This window comes from Electrona antarctica (genome assembly GCF_951216825.1).
Source record: "Electrona antarctica genome assembly, chromosome: 18".
NCBI classification, from domain to species: Eukaryota; Metazoa; Chordata; class Actinopteri; order Myctophiformes; family Myctophidae; genus Electrona; species Electrona antarctica.
Window position 1 is genome coordinate 7664137 of NC_136799.1, and position 15675 is coordinate 7679811.

Below are 15675 nucleotides of genomic sequence, written 5' to 3' on the forward strand. Positions count from 1 at the left end.
TTCTTTCAGAACGAATGTTTTTAACTAAAATCTTTGCTTCTGGAGAGGGGTCCCCTGGAACAACATATTTTCAAATTACATATTATTTTTGGGGTCCTTGACATGAAAATGTCAAGGACGACTGACATTATAGAAACATGGGTTTTTCAGAAAACTGTCATGATTTAGAAGACATTTGTAGAATCGTCCTCATGTCTAAATGGGATAAAAGAGAATAGTTGAGTCGGAACACCTCTTCTTCAGAGGGCCGCCCGTCGTGGGGCAAAACAGAGACCCAGAGGGCCGCCCGTCGTGGGGCAAAACAGAGACCCAGAGGGCCGCCCGTCGTGGGGCAAAACAGAGACCCAGAGGGCCGCCCGTCGCGGGGCAAAACAGAGACCCAGAGGGCCGCCCGTCGTGGGGCAAAACAGAGACCTGAAGCGTCTGACAAGTTCTTCAAATCACTCAAAACATCGCCCGAGGGTGTCTGAAGCAAACATTCTTTGGTAACAACAAAAACAATAACTTTCAAAACTAGCCCCAGTGAAGTTGTAACCTAAGGTCCACGACTCCCCACCGTGTCGGTGTCTAGTCCTTTATCCTGTTTATCTAGCACGCCGTTATTGATTTCCTCTCGCCACTGTGCAGTGTTGTGTGTGCAATTTGCTGAGATAACATCGGAATTCTGAGTTGTTCCTTTTGATGATATTCGTCAACCCCTCTCTCTGTCTTGGTCCTCTTTCTGCCACTGTTAATTCCATTCTTTCTCTCTCTCTCTCTCTCTCTCTCTCTCTCTTCCCTTTCTCTGCCAGCTGTCAGCATTGGCAGGGTGCCACATAGGCGCTTGCCGCTCTGCTAGTGATAGATGCAACAGCAGTGAGGCAAAGAGGAGAACAGAGGAACAGGCACATGGGGGGGGGGGGGAGAGAGAGAGAGAGAGAGAGAGAGAGAGAGAGGCTGAGAGAGCGTGAAAGGCAAGTACAAAACAACAGAACGTTAGCCCTCCCCATTGTGTGGAAAGGGACAAGGTGCTGGATTAGACCACGGCCAATAATCACAGCCAGATGGGCTGTGGAGGGGTGTGGACCGAGAGAGAGAGAGAGAGAGAGAGAGAGAGAGAGAGGGAGAGAGGGAGAGGGAGAGAGAGAGGGAGGGGGAGAGGGAGGGAGAGAGATTGAAAAACAAGATAGGCTGGGGTATTTTCAGAGTCAAGTTTCAGCAGAACTTTATTCCACGGTTCATATTCACAACAAGCCAAACGTATACAGTCGACACAACACTTGATGGGGTTAACAGCTCCTATAGCCCGGCCTTGTGGTGGAAGTTCTACAAGGCTTTTTTTCTCCCCTGGCAAGCTACCACATCTGTGTGGCATTTAAAGTTGCGTTCTCCCCCCCCTCGTCTCCCCCCTAATTAACATTCCCCCCGACCCATTCTTGAACCGCTGACACCGTGCGATGACCTTGACATTAAACCTGGCGGTTTCCCCCTCTTGTTGCGACTCAAATTGGAGAAGGCATTTCCATTTTTCAAAAGAGCAATTTGTCACCCAGATAATGTGTACATATCGAGTGTTGGCCTTCGGTGCCAAGTTTGTTCTGTTGACGAGGCTAGAGAAAGCTCATATTATGGTGAGAAAGAGACAAACAGACAGACAGACAGACAGACAGACAGACAGACAGACAGACAGACAGAGCAAGCCAGGAAATGAGACATCACAGGCATTCTGTTCGCAAGGAAAATGGCTTTTCACATAAAAACAATAAAAAAAATGAGTCGCTATATCAGTCATCAAAATATCTTCTTCTCAGCACTTGAGGCACTCTCTCCCGCAGTTTCTGCCAGCGATATCTCCACCTGTTCAAAGAGAAAGAGAAAGCCACAGTGCAGTTTCACTGTTTGGGAAGACATCTGACATACTCAAACTCAAAGTAGGAATCACAAAGCAGTGTTGATTTTGGCAGCCAATCTTGATTTTTAGTTTAGTCATAGTCTTTTGAATAAAATTGAATTTAGTTTTAGTCATATTTTAGTTATTTGAAATGCTTTAGTGTTTGTTAACCATCCATTCACGTGCTGGCTATTCAAAAATAGCAGATCTACAAAGTTTGTGCTGTAACATTTTTCAAAGTGTCTTAGTGTGTGTTTTTTTTAATCAAATCTTCTCTGGCACAAAACATTTCCAGAAGGCGGACACATTTATATCAATTTGGGCTCCTTGGCACAAACACAACTGATGTAAATTAGCACACACACACACACACACACACACACACACACACACACACACACACACACACACACACACACACACACACACACACACACACACACACACACACACACACACGCACTCTCTCGTTCCACTGGGCTGCTGTTTCATTGTCTCCCTGGCTCGTCTTTTATCCTGTCCCCATCTGCTGCGCGTGGACTCTGCCTCCTGGAGCCAAGTCAGCGTCTTGGACACCATCTGGTGCGTGACTTATACTACTTTCTACAGTAAGCTACACCCCCCCCGCCCCCCCGCCTGGGTGTCTCTGGGTGTTGTCACCTGTTCAGCACGTCGCCTTATGTCACACCAGCTCATGTTTCACCGGACGGGTCGATGTAGTAAACACACGTCGGTCGAGGGGGGGGGGGGGGGGACCGGCGCTGCGGCGTGTTGAGAACGGGGGGTGGGTCCATCCTGAACATCCAGCTCATTATGTTAAAAAGAAATGAGCATCGCGCCTGTCACAGACATGCGCAGAGCAAGTTCAGTCAGGAAACTCAGTGCTAGTTGCCGGCGGCCGTTCATTGGGGCTGCCGCCTCATTCACATGATTCACTTCGTCCAATCACACACTCATTCCATCGTCATACCAGCTATTTAAACTGGAAGTTTGCACTGCTCATCCTGTTTGCTTGCTTGCAGCTGTGATACTGCTGCGCTGCTTACATTTTTGCTGCTCACCCTCCTCCACCCAAGCTACCACCTGTCGTTTTGGATCTGCTGTTTAGGTACGGGGGATTCGGAGTCCCTATGGTTGGGACTGATGCGCTTGATCAGAGTACCTAAAAAGCAGATCCAATTCATCACCAAACCATAATAAATATATTGCTCATTTTATATTCAATATATTCCATTCACGAGTTGTCCTGACTGAACTATAATAATCCATGACTTATTTCAATGAATAAAATACGATTTTAACCAATCTGTATGGTAGAGGTTTGATTCCCTACTGAAACATTGAGACTTTTAGATCCTGGTGTCAGGTAGAATCGGACCCTATACTGACGTCAATAAAGTTCATTGAAGCAGACAGATTGTACTCTATAAGTCTATAGGACTCCTGACACACTGAGAGACAGCTGTCTCCTCGGTGTCTCCTGTGTCTTCTGTGTGTCGCACGGCTCGCAATTCATTTTCAATGGGAGTGTCACGTGCGTGGTTTGACGAGACAAGCTTGCTTCCTGGCTGTCTTCTTAAGTAGTTAAATACTGAATAAAATGTCATGTATAAAGTTGGACCTGAGACCTTGAGGAAGAGTATAAAATGTTACAGTATGTGGCCATTGGGCCACACACAACACAGCACGCACGCACGCACCACTTCTATCATTACGCACAACACAGCACGCACGCACACACCACTTCTATCATTACGCACAACACAGCACGCACGCACACACCACTTCTATCATTACGCAAGGCTGGATGGATGGTAGGAGGGACTCTGCTCTGCATGCCTGACTGTGATTGGCCGAGGTGCTACGCAGATTGGCAGCACCTGTGAAGTGCTGGCTCTGTCCAGGAACATCATGTCATTACTTCCTTCCGGTTGGAGTTGTTTTTATGGACTAAACAATAATGGATTTACAACCTGAGTCTAAATGATTAAATAATATCAGTTTAGTCAACAGCAGCTAATCCAGCGTAAGAGCTGTTGAGACTGAGAGTGTGCCGGCCACGTCAAGGAGCAGGCTATAAGCCCGGTGAGAGGTGCACGCATAGACATACACACACACACACCTGCCAGGATTCCTCATTACCCTCAAACACACACTTGCATGTTGGGGTGCTTTGAAAGACCCACAGAATGTACAATTAAATAGCTATACCTGTAATTGCAATGCAGACTGACATGTCATACTGAGAACAAGAATAAGCTGTTAATTGTAATAATTGATTTACATTCTTTGCTCAGTCAGTACATTACATGGGGGGGGGGGGCAGACAAGAGGATACTGTGTTGAACTACTGTACAGTTGGAGGCCATCGATATTGTCCTTTTCTTTTTGCTGAGGTTTGCGTGATCTGCGCAAAAGGACAGTTAACCCATTTTGGGCGGGAACCCCTTTTGGTGTTTTAAACATGTTATAATTTAGCTATTGAAAAATAGCAGATCTACAAGCTCATAGCGCGCCACCGAGTGGCGCGCTACGAGCTTGTAGGTCTGCTATTTTTGAAAAATCGTGAAAATGTAGAAGGATTTTTTTCAGGATTTAGAAGGATTTTTAAAAGTTTTGAGGTCAGGCCTAAATGGGTCAAATGATAAGGGACACTATCGGTGGCACCCAACTGTATAATATGTTATACTGTATAAGCCAGGTTCATTTCATTTAGCCTTTGATAAAACGATGTGTTTCTCTCAGGCGAAGCTGTCGATGCAAGCGTCACTCCAAATCTCATGGTTTGTTTGTGGCCGATATTCAGAGCCAAGAATTTCGACTCTCTCTCTTCTCAGCTGAGTGTTAAAATGTTTCACGGTAATATGGCAGCAATATAATTAGATATCAGCACTTAAATCGGCTAACTTAAATAATTACCAAAGCCTTCATTATTGAGCTCCGGTCTCTGCCTCCTTGGAGGTGAGCTGAATAATGACGGCAGAGCAAGCACCGTTCAATTACTGAGCTCAGAACAGCACCATTCAATTACTGAGCTCAGTGGGTGATTCTGCCCCAGTAGCACCGACCGAGAGGCCAGCCTTTCACTGTTCACAATGTCAACGCATTAAAGACAGTGGTGGAAAGTAACTAAGTACATTTACTCAAGTACAATGTCAAGTTTCTTTGTATTTTTTTACTTGAGTATTTCCAATTTCCAATTCTTTTAATTATTTTCCCCTTTTACTACTTACTTTTCTCGGATCCAAATATTGTACTTTGTTTGTACTCCACTACATCTATCTATAAATGTGACTAAATTTGACTGAGGGACTGCCATTGGATTTTTTTTGAATTTTCGTTTTTTCACGTCATATGAAAGCAGGGAATCATAGCTTCAAATTGACATATTGGTTGTTCAGTTTGACCCACCAGTTTTGGAGATATGGCTTATAGAGTAATGTCTTGCAGAAAAATGCGAGTTGAGAAAACCAGCTTGAAAGGTTCACTGCTGTGGTCTCTAACATTACACCTAGCTACATGTTTGGGCATTTATTTCATATTTACATGTCGATTTCAGCTCTGACACTTATTTCAGACATGCTCTAGTATGTGAAGAGTCTGCCTGTGCTATTAACTCATTTAAAAAATAAATAAAAAATCTCCTCTGGTGAAAAGCGGTAATTTGCGCGATGGCAGTCTCTCAGTCAAATCTGGTCACAAATGCACCATGTCTCTGTACGTCTGTCTACGTGTTGTAATCCACGTAACTCGACACTCCATATTTGGGCATGCCTGACACAGACCTCCATATAGGAATAAATGGACACAGAGAGACAAATACAGAAATCTCCATATATGGGCATAAAAGGGACACAGACAGATGGGCGGAACGGGTACTCTGACACGGGTACAACGGGTATTGCATAGCCGGGTGGGGCATGGATCTCCAACTTCTATCATTACCGACTCGGTGCTCTATACAGCCGGGCACCGGTCTAGTTTATTTGAAAACTTTACTATTTACTTTTTAGTTTCTGTTTATTATTACTAAACATATACATTAACCACTTCAGCCCTATACACATTTCGGCCATTTGAAAAATAAACATTTGTAAAAAGAACTGCTTAAAGCTGACATGTTGAAGTTTGAACTAGATTTCTAGCACAAAGTATGTGGAAGTAGTTATAGATCATAGATGCCAAAAGAAAGTGGCTGTAGAGAACTAGTGTGTGCTCGCTGGAGCGAGCCCTAAATTACACAGTGGTCACAGGAACCATTGCTAAGGCTGATCATCAAAGTGACGAATAATAACTATTACAATGCAACGTTTTGCATGAATACCTCATGACCTATTAAGTGATGCAACTTTCTAGCCAAATCCCAATCAATGTGTTTCAGTCGGCGTGCACGGGTTTGTGGAAACAACTGTCTTGTCTCTGCTCGATTTCCTCCGTCACATCCAGCCAGATCCATTTCATTTTCCTTCCTTCCTTCCATTCTCTCTCTCTCTCTCTCCCTCTCTCCCTCTCTCCCCCCCCCCCGTCTCCCTCTCTGCCTTTTCGACCTTCTGTCGCTCCACCCCTGAGCAAACTTGGATTTCTCCAAAGCACAGCCCAGGTTCTGCCATCTGTGCTCTGTGCATTGACCCTTTTCTACAGTCTGGGAAGTAACGGATCCACGACCCAGCCAGATCTGAAGAACTGTACCCCCCACTAATGAATGGCTGCCTGACTGACTGACTGGCTGGCTGACTGACTATACTGGCTGACTGACTGACTGGCTGGCTGACTGACTATACTGGCTGACTGACTATACTGGCTGGCTGACTGACTATACTGGCTGACTGACTATACTGGCTGGCTGACTGACTATACTGGCTGACTGACTATACTGGCTGACTGACTATACTGGCTGGCTGGCTTGGTCGTTGATATAATTGTGTATGCAAACCGAGCCCCTGTCTAGAAAGAGGACAGATTGTACAAGTGAAAGAACAGATATTGCATTGTCCTGTGCAGAGCCATATGATTTAAGGTGAACGATGATGAGTGATGCGGTCATTCAGGTGTGAACACAGAATATTAAGTGTGTGCGCGCGTGTGTGGGACACGTGGGCTCTGCATAATTGTCGTTACCTACAGTACGTCATCCAAATTTGATGACTGATATATCGGCCAAATTGATGTATTGGTTGGGCTTTGGTTTGTTGTCGTCATGTTGGACCGGTAGTGTGACTGAGCTTCTCTCGATGGAAACTAAACTCTGTTCACTCTCTTCTTTCCTGCTGTGTTGTAGAGTTCAGATCTTCATCAGACAACAGGCCACCACATCACCAGCTCTTCATCAGACAACAGGCCACCACATCACCAGCTCTTCATCAGACAACAGGCCACCACATCACCAGCTCTTCATCAGCTCTTCTTCATCAGACAACAGGCCACCACATCACCAGCTCTTCATCAGACAACAGGCCACCACATCACCAGCTCTTCATCAGACAACAGGCCACCACATCACCAGCTCTTCATCAGACAACAGGCCACCACATCACCAGCTCTTCATCAGACAACAGGCCACCACATCACCAGCTCTTCATCAGACAACAGGCCACCACATCACCAGCTCTTCATCAGACAACAGGCCACCACATCACCAGCTCTTCATCAGACAACAGGCCACCACATCACCAGCTGTTCATCAGACAACAGGCCACCACATCACCAGCTCTTCATCAGACAACAGGCCACCACATCACCAGCTCTTCATCAGACAACAGGCCACCACATCACCAGCTCTTCATCAGACAACAGGCCACCACATCACCAGCTCTTCATCAGACAACAGGCCACCACATCACCAGCTCTTCACCAGACAACAGGCCACCACATCACCAGCTCTTCACCAGACAACAGGCCACCACATCACCAGCTCTTCATCAGACAACAGGCCACCACATCACCAGCTCTTCACCAGCTCTTCCATCAGACAACAGGCCACCACATCACCAGCTCTTCACCAGCTCTTCATCAGACAACAGGCCACCACATCACCAGCTCTTCACCAGCTCTTCCATCAGACAACAGGCCACCACATCACCAGCTCTTCACCAGCTCTTCCATCAGACAACAGGCCACCAGATCTTCATCACAGTTGTTCGTGGGCTGAGAGGTAATTCTTCTCTTTTTGTTTCTCTCATCAGTTCCATAGATAGACAGTGCTTTTCTATTTTTGTTTGGTTTTTAGTGTGGGATTGTAAACAGATGTGTTATTATGGTAAAAGACTCACATTCTGAACAACAGGTTTTGCTTTCGAGGGAAAAGATGAGGTTTAAAGTTATGCCTCTTACCAAGCGGCTGGTTGGCCATCCGTCCGACCACTGTGTAATCCCAACGCCACTATGACCTCATGAAACACATTCGATTTCCTTCAAAGTCTTCATTCTCTATATGAGACTGGTCTGACTCGGATGTAAACCAACAGCAGACAGCGTCACAGCGGTGCAGCTACCTTAATGCAACAATCGTCTTTTATGGACTCATTAGTCTCGCATTGACAGACTGATGCTTCCGTCATACAGTCTGGAGCAACGGAAGCTCTGATCATGAGTAAAATATAAAGCGGAAGTGGAGCCTCCTCCCCACTTCCGACTTTACAGTCACGCACATTTATCCTAATGTAAATAGAAATCATCTAAGCATATATAGCTTGCTGCTTAGCAGAAAAGCAGATATTTTTAAATATATTTTCTAAGACGGAAATGGCAGCTTCCTTACTCGGATTTCGGGAGTTGTAGTAGGAGATTGTGGAATAGTTGTCTGGATACGCAAGACTCGGACTATGTAGACTCATTGTCTCATTCCCGTTGTTCGACAGTATAGGACAGTGGTTCCCAAAGTCGGGGCCCCCAGCTAAATTATAGTTAGGAACCAAATGGGACTGTAACTCAGAGTGTACAAATGGGACTGTAACTCTGAGTGAACCAAATGGGACTGTAACTCTGAGTGTACAAATGGTTCCATTTGTACACTCTGAGTTAAATTAACATTGATTTTACAATATAAATTGGGGTCCCAGAGATAGAAATGCCATTAAATGGGGGTTCGTAGACTAATATAATGCATGTCAAACTGGGGGTCCTTGAATTTAAACGGGTTGAGAATCACTGCTAGAGCCGGCATATATTTGCAAATGGGATTCCGCAGGCTATTGAGGGGTCCTTGACATGAAAAAGTTTGGAACCACTGGTATAGCGGGTGATCAAATGGACCACGAGTCTGTGTGTGTGTGTGTGTGTGTGTGTGTGTGTGTGTGTGTGTGTGTGTGTGTGTGTGTGTGTGTGTGTGTGTGTGTGTGTGTGTGTGTGTGTGTGTGTGTGTGTGTGTGTGTGTGTGTGTGTGTGTGTGTGTGTGTGTGTGTGTGTGTGTGTGTGTGTGTGTGTGTGTGTGTGTGTGTGTGTGTGTGTGTGTGTGTGTGTGTGTGTGTGTGTGTGTGTGTGTGTGTGTGTGTGTAACTCTTTCATGCTGAACCCAGAGCAATCGATCCCAGTGCTCATTTAGTCCAATCCATGCTTATGGCTAATCAATGTACAGCTGATGATGCACTTATTGAAGCTCGTCCACGCCAGGAACGACCGGCCCTGACGCGGATGACACCCGCACGGCACGCGCGTTTGCGATTTGTTTCAGGGGTCATCAATGTGTCCATACACACGGGCAAAATGTGTCCGTGGCAAGACTTGGTCTCGTCCATGTAAATGGTAAATGGTGCATTTATATAGTGCCTTTATCCAAGGTGCTTTACATAGATTGTGCATTACATTCACCCATTCACACACACACATTCATACACCGATGGCGGTGGAAACCATGCAAGGCACCACCTGCACATCGGGAGCAATTAGGGGTTCAGTGTCTTGCTCAAGGACACTTCGACACTAACTCTGGGGGAGCCCGGGTTCGAACTGGCAACCTTCCGGTTACCATCCAGCCACTCTACTCTGAGCCACCGCCACCGTGTGTAATATTTACATTAATAATAACACTACGAATAGCAAACATCGACGCTCAATAAGCTCACAACACAATGAAAACTTTTGCTATTAAGAAATAGAAAAGAAACACTATTTTTGAGAGTGTAACAACAACGGGCACCATAAGGGTCCATTTTGCTTTGAGTTACATTGATGTGGATGTGGGTTTGGGGGAAGAGCCATGAGTTACAGTAGGGTCCATAAAGCAGTGGGTCTGGGGGGCAGAGCCATGAGTTACAGTAGGGTCCATAAAGCAGTGGGTCTGGGGGGGCAGAGCCATGAGTTAAAGTAGGGTCCATAAAGCAGTGGGTCTGGGGGGCAGACCCATGAGTTACAGTAGGGTCCATAAAGCAGTGGGTTTGGGGGAAGAGCCATGAGTTACAGTAGGGTCCATAAAGAGTGGGTCTGGGGGCAGAGCCATGAGTTACAGTAGGGTCCATAAAGAGTGGGTCTGGGGGGGCAGAGCCATGAGTTACAGTAGGGTCCATAAAGCAGTGGGTCTGGGGGGGCAGAGCCATGAGTTACAGTAGGGTCCATAAAGCAGTGGGTCTGGGGGCAGAGCCATGAGTTACAGTAGGGTCCATAAAGCAGTAGGTTTGGGGGAAGAGCCATGAGTTACAGTAGGGTCCATAAAGCAGTGGGTCTGGGGGCAGAGCCATGAGTTACAGTAGGGTCCATAAAGCAGTGGGTCTGGGGGGCAGAGCCATGAGTTACAGTAGGGTCCATAAAGCAGTGGGTCTGGGGGGCAGAGCCATGAGTTACAGTAGGGTCCATAAAGCAGTGGGTCTGGGGGAAGAGCCATGAGTTACAGTAGGGTCCATAAAGCAGTGGGTCTGGGGGGCAGAGCCATGAGTTACAGTAGGGTCCATAAAGCAGTGGGTCTGGGGGCAGAGCCATGAGTTACAGTAGGGTCCATAAAGCAGTGGGTCTGGGGGGCAGAGCCATGAGTTACAGTAGGGTCCATAAAGCAGTGGGTCTGGGGGGCAGAGCCATGAGTTACAGTAGGGTCCATAAAGCAGTGGGTCTGGGGGGCAGAGCCATGAGTTACAGTAGGGTCCATAAAGCAGTGGGTCTGGGGGAAGAGCCATGAGTTACAGTAGGGTCCATAAAGCAGTGGGTTTGGGGGGGCAGAGCCATGAGTTACAGTAGGGTCCATAAAGCAGTGGGTCTGGGGGGGCAGAGCCATGAGTTACAGTAGGGTCCATAAAGCAGTGGGTCTGGGGGAAGAGCCATGAGTTACAGTAGGGTCCATAAAGCAGTGGGTCTGGGGGGGCAGAGCCATGAGTTACAGTAGGGTCCATAAAGAGTGGGTCTGGGGGGGCAGAGCCATGAGTTACAGTAGGGTTCATAAAGCAGTGGGTCTGGGGGCAGAGCCATTAGTTACAGTAGGGTCCATAAAGCAGTGGGTCTGGGGGGGCAGAGCCATGAGTTACAGTAGGGTCCATAAAGCAGTGGGTCTGGGGGGGAAGAGCCATGAGTTCCAGTAGGGTCCATAAAGAGTGGGTCTGGGGGGGCAGAGCCATGAGTTACAGTAGGGTCCATAAAGCAGTGGGTCTGGGGGGCAGAGCCATGAGTTACAGTAGGGTCCATAAAGAGTGGGTCTGGGGGGGCAGAGCCATGAGTTACAGTAGGGTCCATAAAGCAGTGTGTCTGGGGGGGGCAGAGCCATGAGTTACAGTAGGGTCCATAAAGCAGTGGGTCTGGGGGGGCAGAGCCATGAGTTACAGTAGGGTCCATAAAGCAGTGGGTCTGGGGGGGCAGAGCCATGAGTTACAGTAGGGTCCATAAAGCAGTGGGTCTGGGGGGGCAGAGCCATGAGTTACAGTAGGGTCCATAAAGCAGTGGGTCTGGGGGGCAGAGCCATGAGTTACAGTAGGGTCCATAAAGCAGTGGGTCTGGGGGGGGAAGAGCCATGAGTTACAGTAGGGTCCATAAAGCAGTGGGTCTGGGGGGGGCAGAGCCATGAGTTACAGTAGGGTCCATAAAGAGTGGGTCTGGGGGGCAGAGCCATGAGTTACAGTAGGGTCCATAAAGAGTGGGTCTGGGGGGGCAGAGCCATGAGTTACAGTAGGGTCCATAAAGCAGTGGGTTTGGGGGGGCAGAGCCATGAGTTACAGTAGGGTCCATAAAGCAGTGGGTTTGGGGGGGCAGAGCCATGAGTTACAGTAGGGTCCATAAAGCAGTGGGTTTGGGGGCAGAGCCATGAGTTACAGTAGGGTCCATAAAGAGTGGGTCTGGGGGGGCAGAGCCATGAGTTACAGTAGGGTCCATAAAGAGTAGGTCTGGGGGGGCAGAGCCATGAGTTACAGTAGGGTCCATAAAGAGTGGGTCTGGGGGGGCAGAGCCATGAGTTACAGTAGGGTCCATAAAGAGTAGGTCTGGGGGGGCAGAGCCATGAGTTACAGTAGGGTCCATAAAGCAGTGGGTCTGGGGGGGGAAGAGCCATGAGTTACAGTAGGGTCCATAAAGCAGTGGGTCTGGGGGGGCAGAGCCATGAGTTACAGTAGGGTCCATAAAGCAGTGGGTCTGGGGGCAGAGCCATGAGTTACAGTAGGGTCCATAAAGCAGTGGGTCTGGGGGCAGAGCCATGAGTTACAGTAGGGTCCATAAAGCAGTGGGTTTGGGGGGGCAGAGCCATGAGTTACAGTAGGGTCCATAAAGCAGTGGGTTTGGGGGGGCAGAGCCATGAGTTACAGTAGGGTCCATAAAGAGTGGGTCTGGGGGGGCAGAGCCATGAGTTACAGTAGGGTCCATAAAGAGTGGGTCTGGGGGCAGAGCCATGAGTTACAGTAGGGTCCATAAAGCAGTGGGTCTGGGGGCAGAGCCATGAGTTACAGTAGGGTCCATAAAGCAGTGGGTCTGGGGGGCAGAGCCATGAGTTCCAGTAGGGTCCATAAATCAGAGGGATGATGGGCTCCAGCTGTCTATCCTATACAGTGACCATGGCTCTGGATTGATTGGCCACGGGGCCCATTAGCCTCCTGCCCACTAAACCCCCATGCAGACCATCTCTCTCCCTCCGTTCCTCTCCACTCACAGTCTCATGTGTTTCTTTGCTCTTTTATTTTTTTCCCCACTCGGCGATCCATCAATCTTTCTCCCTTTCGCTCCAAACCGCCTCCTTCCAGCCGTCGCTCTCTCTCTCTCTCTCTCTCTCTCTCTCTCTCTCTCTCTCCCCCTCTCTCTCCTTAAGTGTATCCCCTGAGCTCTCTCCTCTCCTCTCTCTGATCTCTCCTGGGGTCTCTCTCTGTATCTTGTCACTTAAATCTAACCCCCCGCCCCCCTCCGTTCTGTCTGTATAGATAGATAGATCTTTATTGTCATTGCAACAAGTACAACGAAATTAAAAGTGTCACCTGATCTGTATCTGTCTCTCTGTCACATTTGCCCTGGTGTGGGTAGGTGGGTGGGTGGGTGAGGGGCTCACGGGTAGATCTTCATTTTGTTTCACCTCGTCTCTCGCCGTCTCGGACACAATGGGGCTGTGTCTGTCGTGCCTCCTCCCTGTTGCTTTTGCTCTCGTATACCGACAGGCTTGGGGGAAAAAAACACTTCCCGTGGTGAGGTGCAGCTGTCGTACCCCTGTCTTGTCTTATACTTGGTCGTGTCGCTGTGTCGCTGTGCGAGCAAGCTTGTAGATCTGCTATTTTCGGCGGTGGGAGGGGGAGTATACGGGTTGGAATGGTGATTGTCACAGAGTTTAAATGAGGGGAGTCTGTCTGTCTGTCTGTCTGTCTGTCTGTCTGTCTGTCTGTCTGTCTGTCTGTCTGTCTGTCTGTCTGTCTGTCTGTCTGTTTGTCTGTCTGTCTGCCAGGTATTGCTATACCTTTTGAGGATCATTTCCCAGGAACCCACAAGAGAAATGTGTGTGTGTGTGTGTGTGTGTGTGTGTGTGTGTGTGTGTGTGTGTGTGTGTGTGTGTGTGTGTGTGTGTGTGTGTGTGTGTGTGTGTGTGTGTGTGTGTGTGTGTGTGTGTGTGTGTGTGTGTGTGTGTGTGTGTGTGCGTGCGTGCGTGTGTGTGTGTGTGTGTGTGTGTGTGTGTGTGTGTGTGCACGGCTGGCTGGCGGCTCTATGTTAGCACTGCATGAGGACGGAGCACACAATGCACAATGAGTCCTCGGTTCTGCAGGAAATCAAATAAGAATCCAAAAATGTCAAGGCCCATTATTATTCCATTACGGTTTCACCTCCAGCAGCACTGCAGTCCTCCCATAGGAGGGACCGCGGTGCTCTTGAACAAGGCACTGGCCTCATGCAGCTCGGAGCCCCCAGAGCTGGTCCCTCGAGGCAGCGGAGAACAGCTGCCTTCAGACCGTCCTTTTGGAAGAATGTGTTCTTAAGTGACTTGAGCGGTTAGAAGGTTCAACTGGACACGGTGCGCTCCACGGAGAGCAGATCTCTGCTGCAGCTGTTGCTTGTGAATTATGGCTGTGTTCTTTAATATACTTCTTACTCCATTCACTGCTTAATTGGTATCTCTGTCTATATCTGTGTTGTGGGTTCACGTGAACGCGCGTCGCAATGCCGACTGTGTGTGTCGAGGTGCACATATTCACGCATGCGTTAACCATAGTCACTCACTGTGTCTGTTTTTATCTGTGTAGGTTTACATGTGTTTAAAAGTGGGTGAAATTTTATAGTTGTATTTCAACCTACATAATTTGCCGTTTTCACGAAAGGGAATAAGATGGAGAATAGAATGAAGTAACAAAGGAAAACGGTCAGAAAAACATAGTCAGTTACAACTGACTATGTTACAACATTTGGCTAGATGTGGTTCAGCCACAGCTGAACACTTTGCTGTTCTATCTTCTATTATACTCTGAGTAGAGCATAATATTTACATACCTACATAAGGTGCATGGTTAGAGGAAATGGCAATGAATGAGGCAGTTAAGTGGATATAGTTGGTACATGTAGCTGTTTGTGGGTTTATGTGTCTGACAAAGTAAAACTGGTATTGGAAAAAAGCAGATGGAAGCACTTTCACATGAACTGGGACCTCACAGGCCTCTCCTTCCTATTGTAGTCTGGAGGGACGGTATAGGTCTGTGTTAATGCATTCACAAAGATATTAAAAAGGACAGTTGTCGCTGATGGGGAGTCTTTCTTGGTCTACTGGCAGTGTGCACAAAATGTTTGGTGTTGATTGGTAAAAAATAAATGGTAAATGGTGCATTTATATAGCGCCTTTATCCAAGGCGCTTTACATAGATTGTGCATTACATTCACCCATTCACACACACATTCACGATTGCAGCGGAAGCCATGCAAGGTACCAACCAGCACATCGGGAGCAATTTGGGGTTCAGTGTCTTGCCCAAGGACACTTCGACATGTAGACAGGAGGAGCCGGGATTCGAACCGCCGACCCATGGATCATTGGACGACCTGCTCTACCTCCTGAGCCACAGGAGGTGGTGGTGATTGGTATATTGATTAAACCCAGAACACACACACTGAGCAAGATGAGCCTCGAACACACACAAGACACGCAGGCAGACACACGGGGTAGAAACATAATGTCTCACCTCGCCTTTGGCTGGTGGAGAGAACCACTTTATCCCTATATAACTACATTAATTGAGTCCCCTAGCACTAGGCCTATACTATAGGGTCCCATCCTATTTCCTTCCACACCAAATCTCTTCACCGAATACAGGAAGGAGCGGTTTGTTTGGCTGCATGAGTAAAAATCCACAGCAAGGAAGGTGCTCTTTGGTACTACAGCTGGGTGAATTGATGCAACAAAAAAAAAAGAATGAGAAAAGTTTGTTGAAAAGTTTTCAACA

At 47.7% G+C, this 15675-nt stretch overlaps 1 protein-coding gene across 1 annotated transcript in view; it reads right to left on the reverse strand.

Annotated features, from left to right (window-relative positions):
* Positions 1 to 1426: 1426 nt before the first annotated feature.
* Positions 1427 to 15675, reverse strand: part of LOC306942593 (uncharacterized protein) — a 22053-nt gene continuing 7804 nt past the window's right edge. The window contains exon 3 of the mRNA XM_079528600.1: positions 1427 to 1836. Within this exon, the coding sequence (XP_079384726.1) occupies positions 1764 to 1836 (73 nt within the window). The 3' untranslated portion in view covers positions 1427 to 1763. The remainder of the gene's footprint in view (positions 1837 to 15675) is intronic.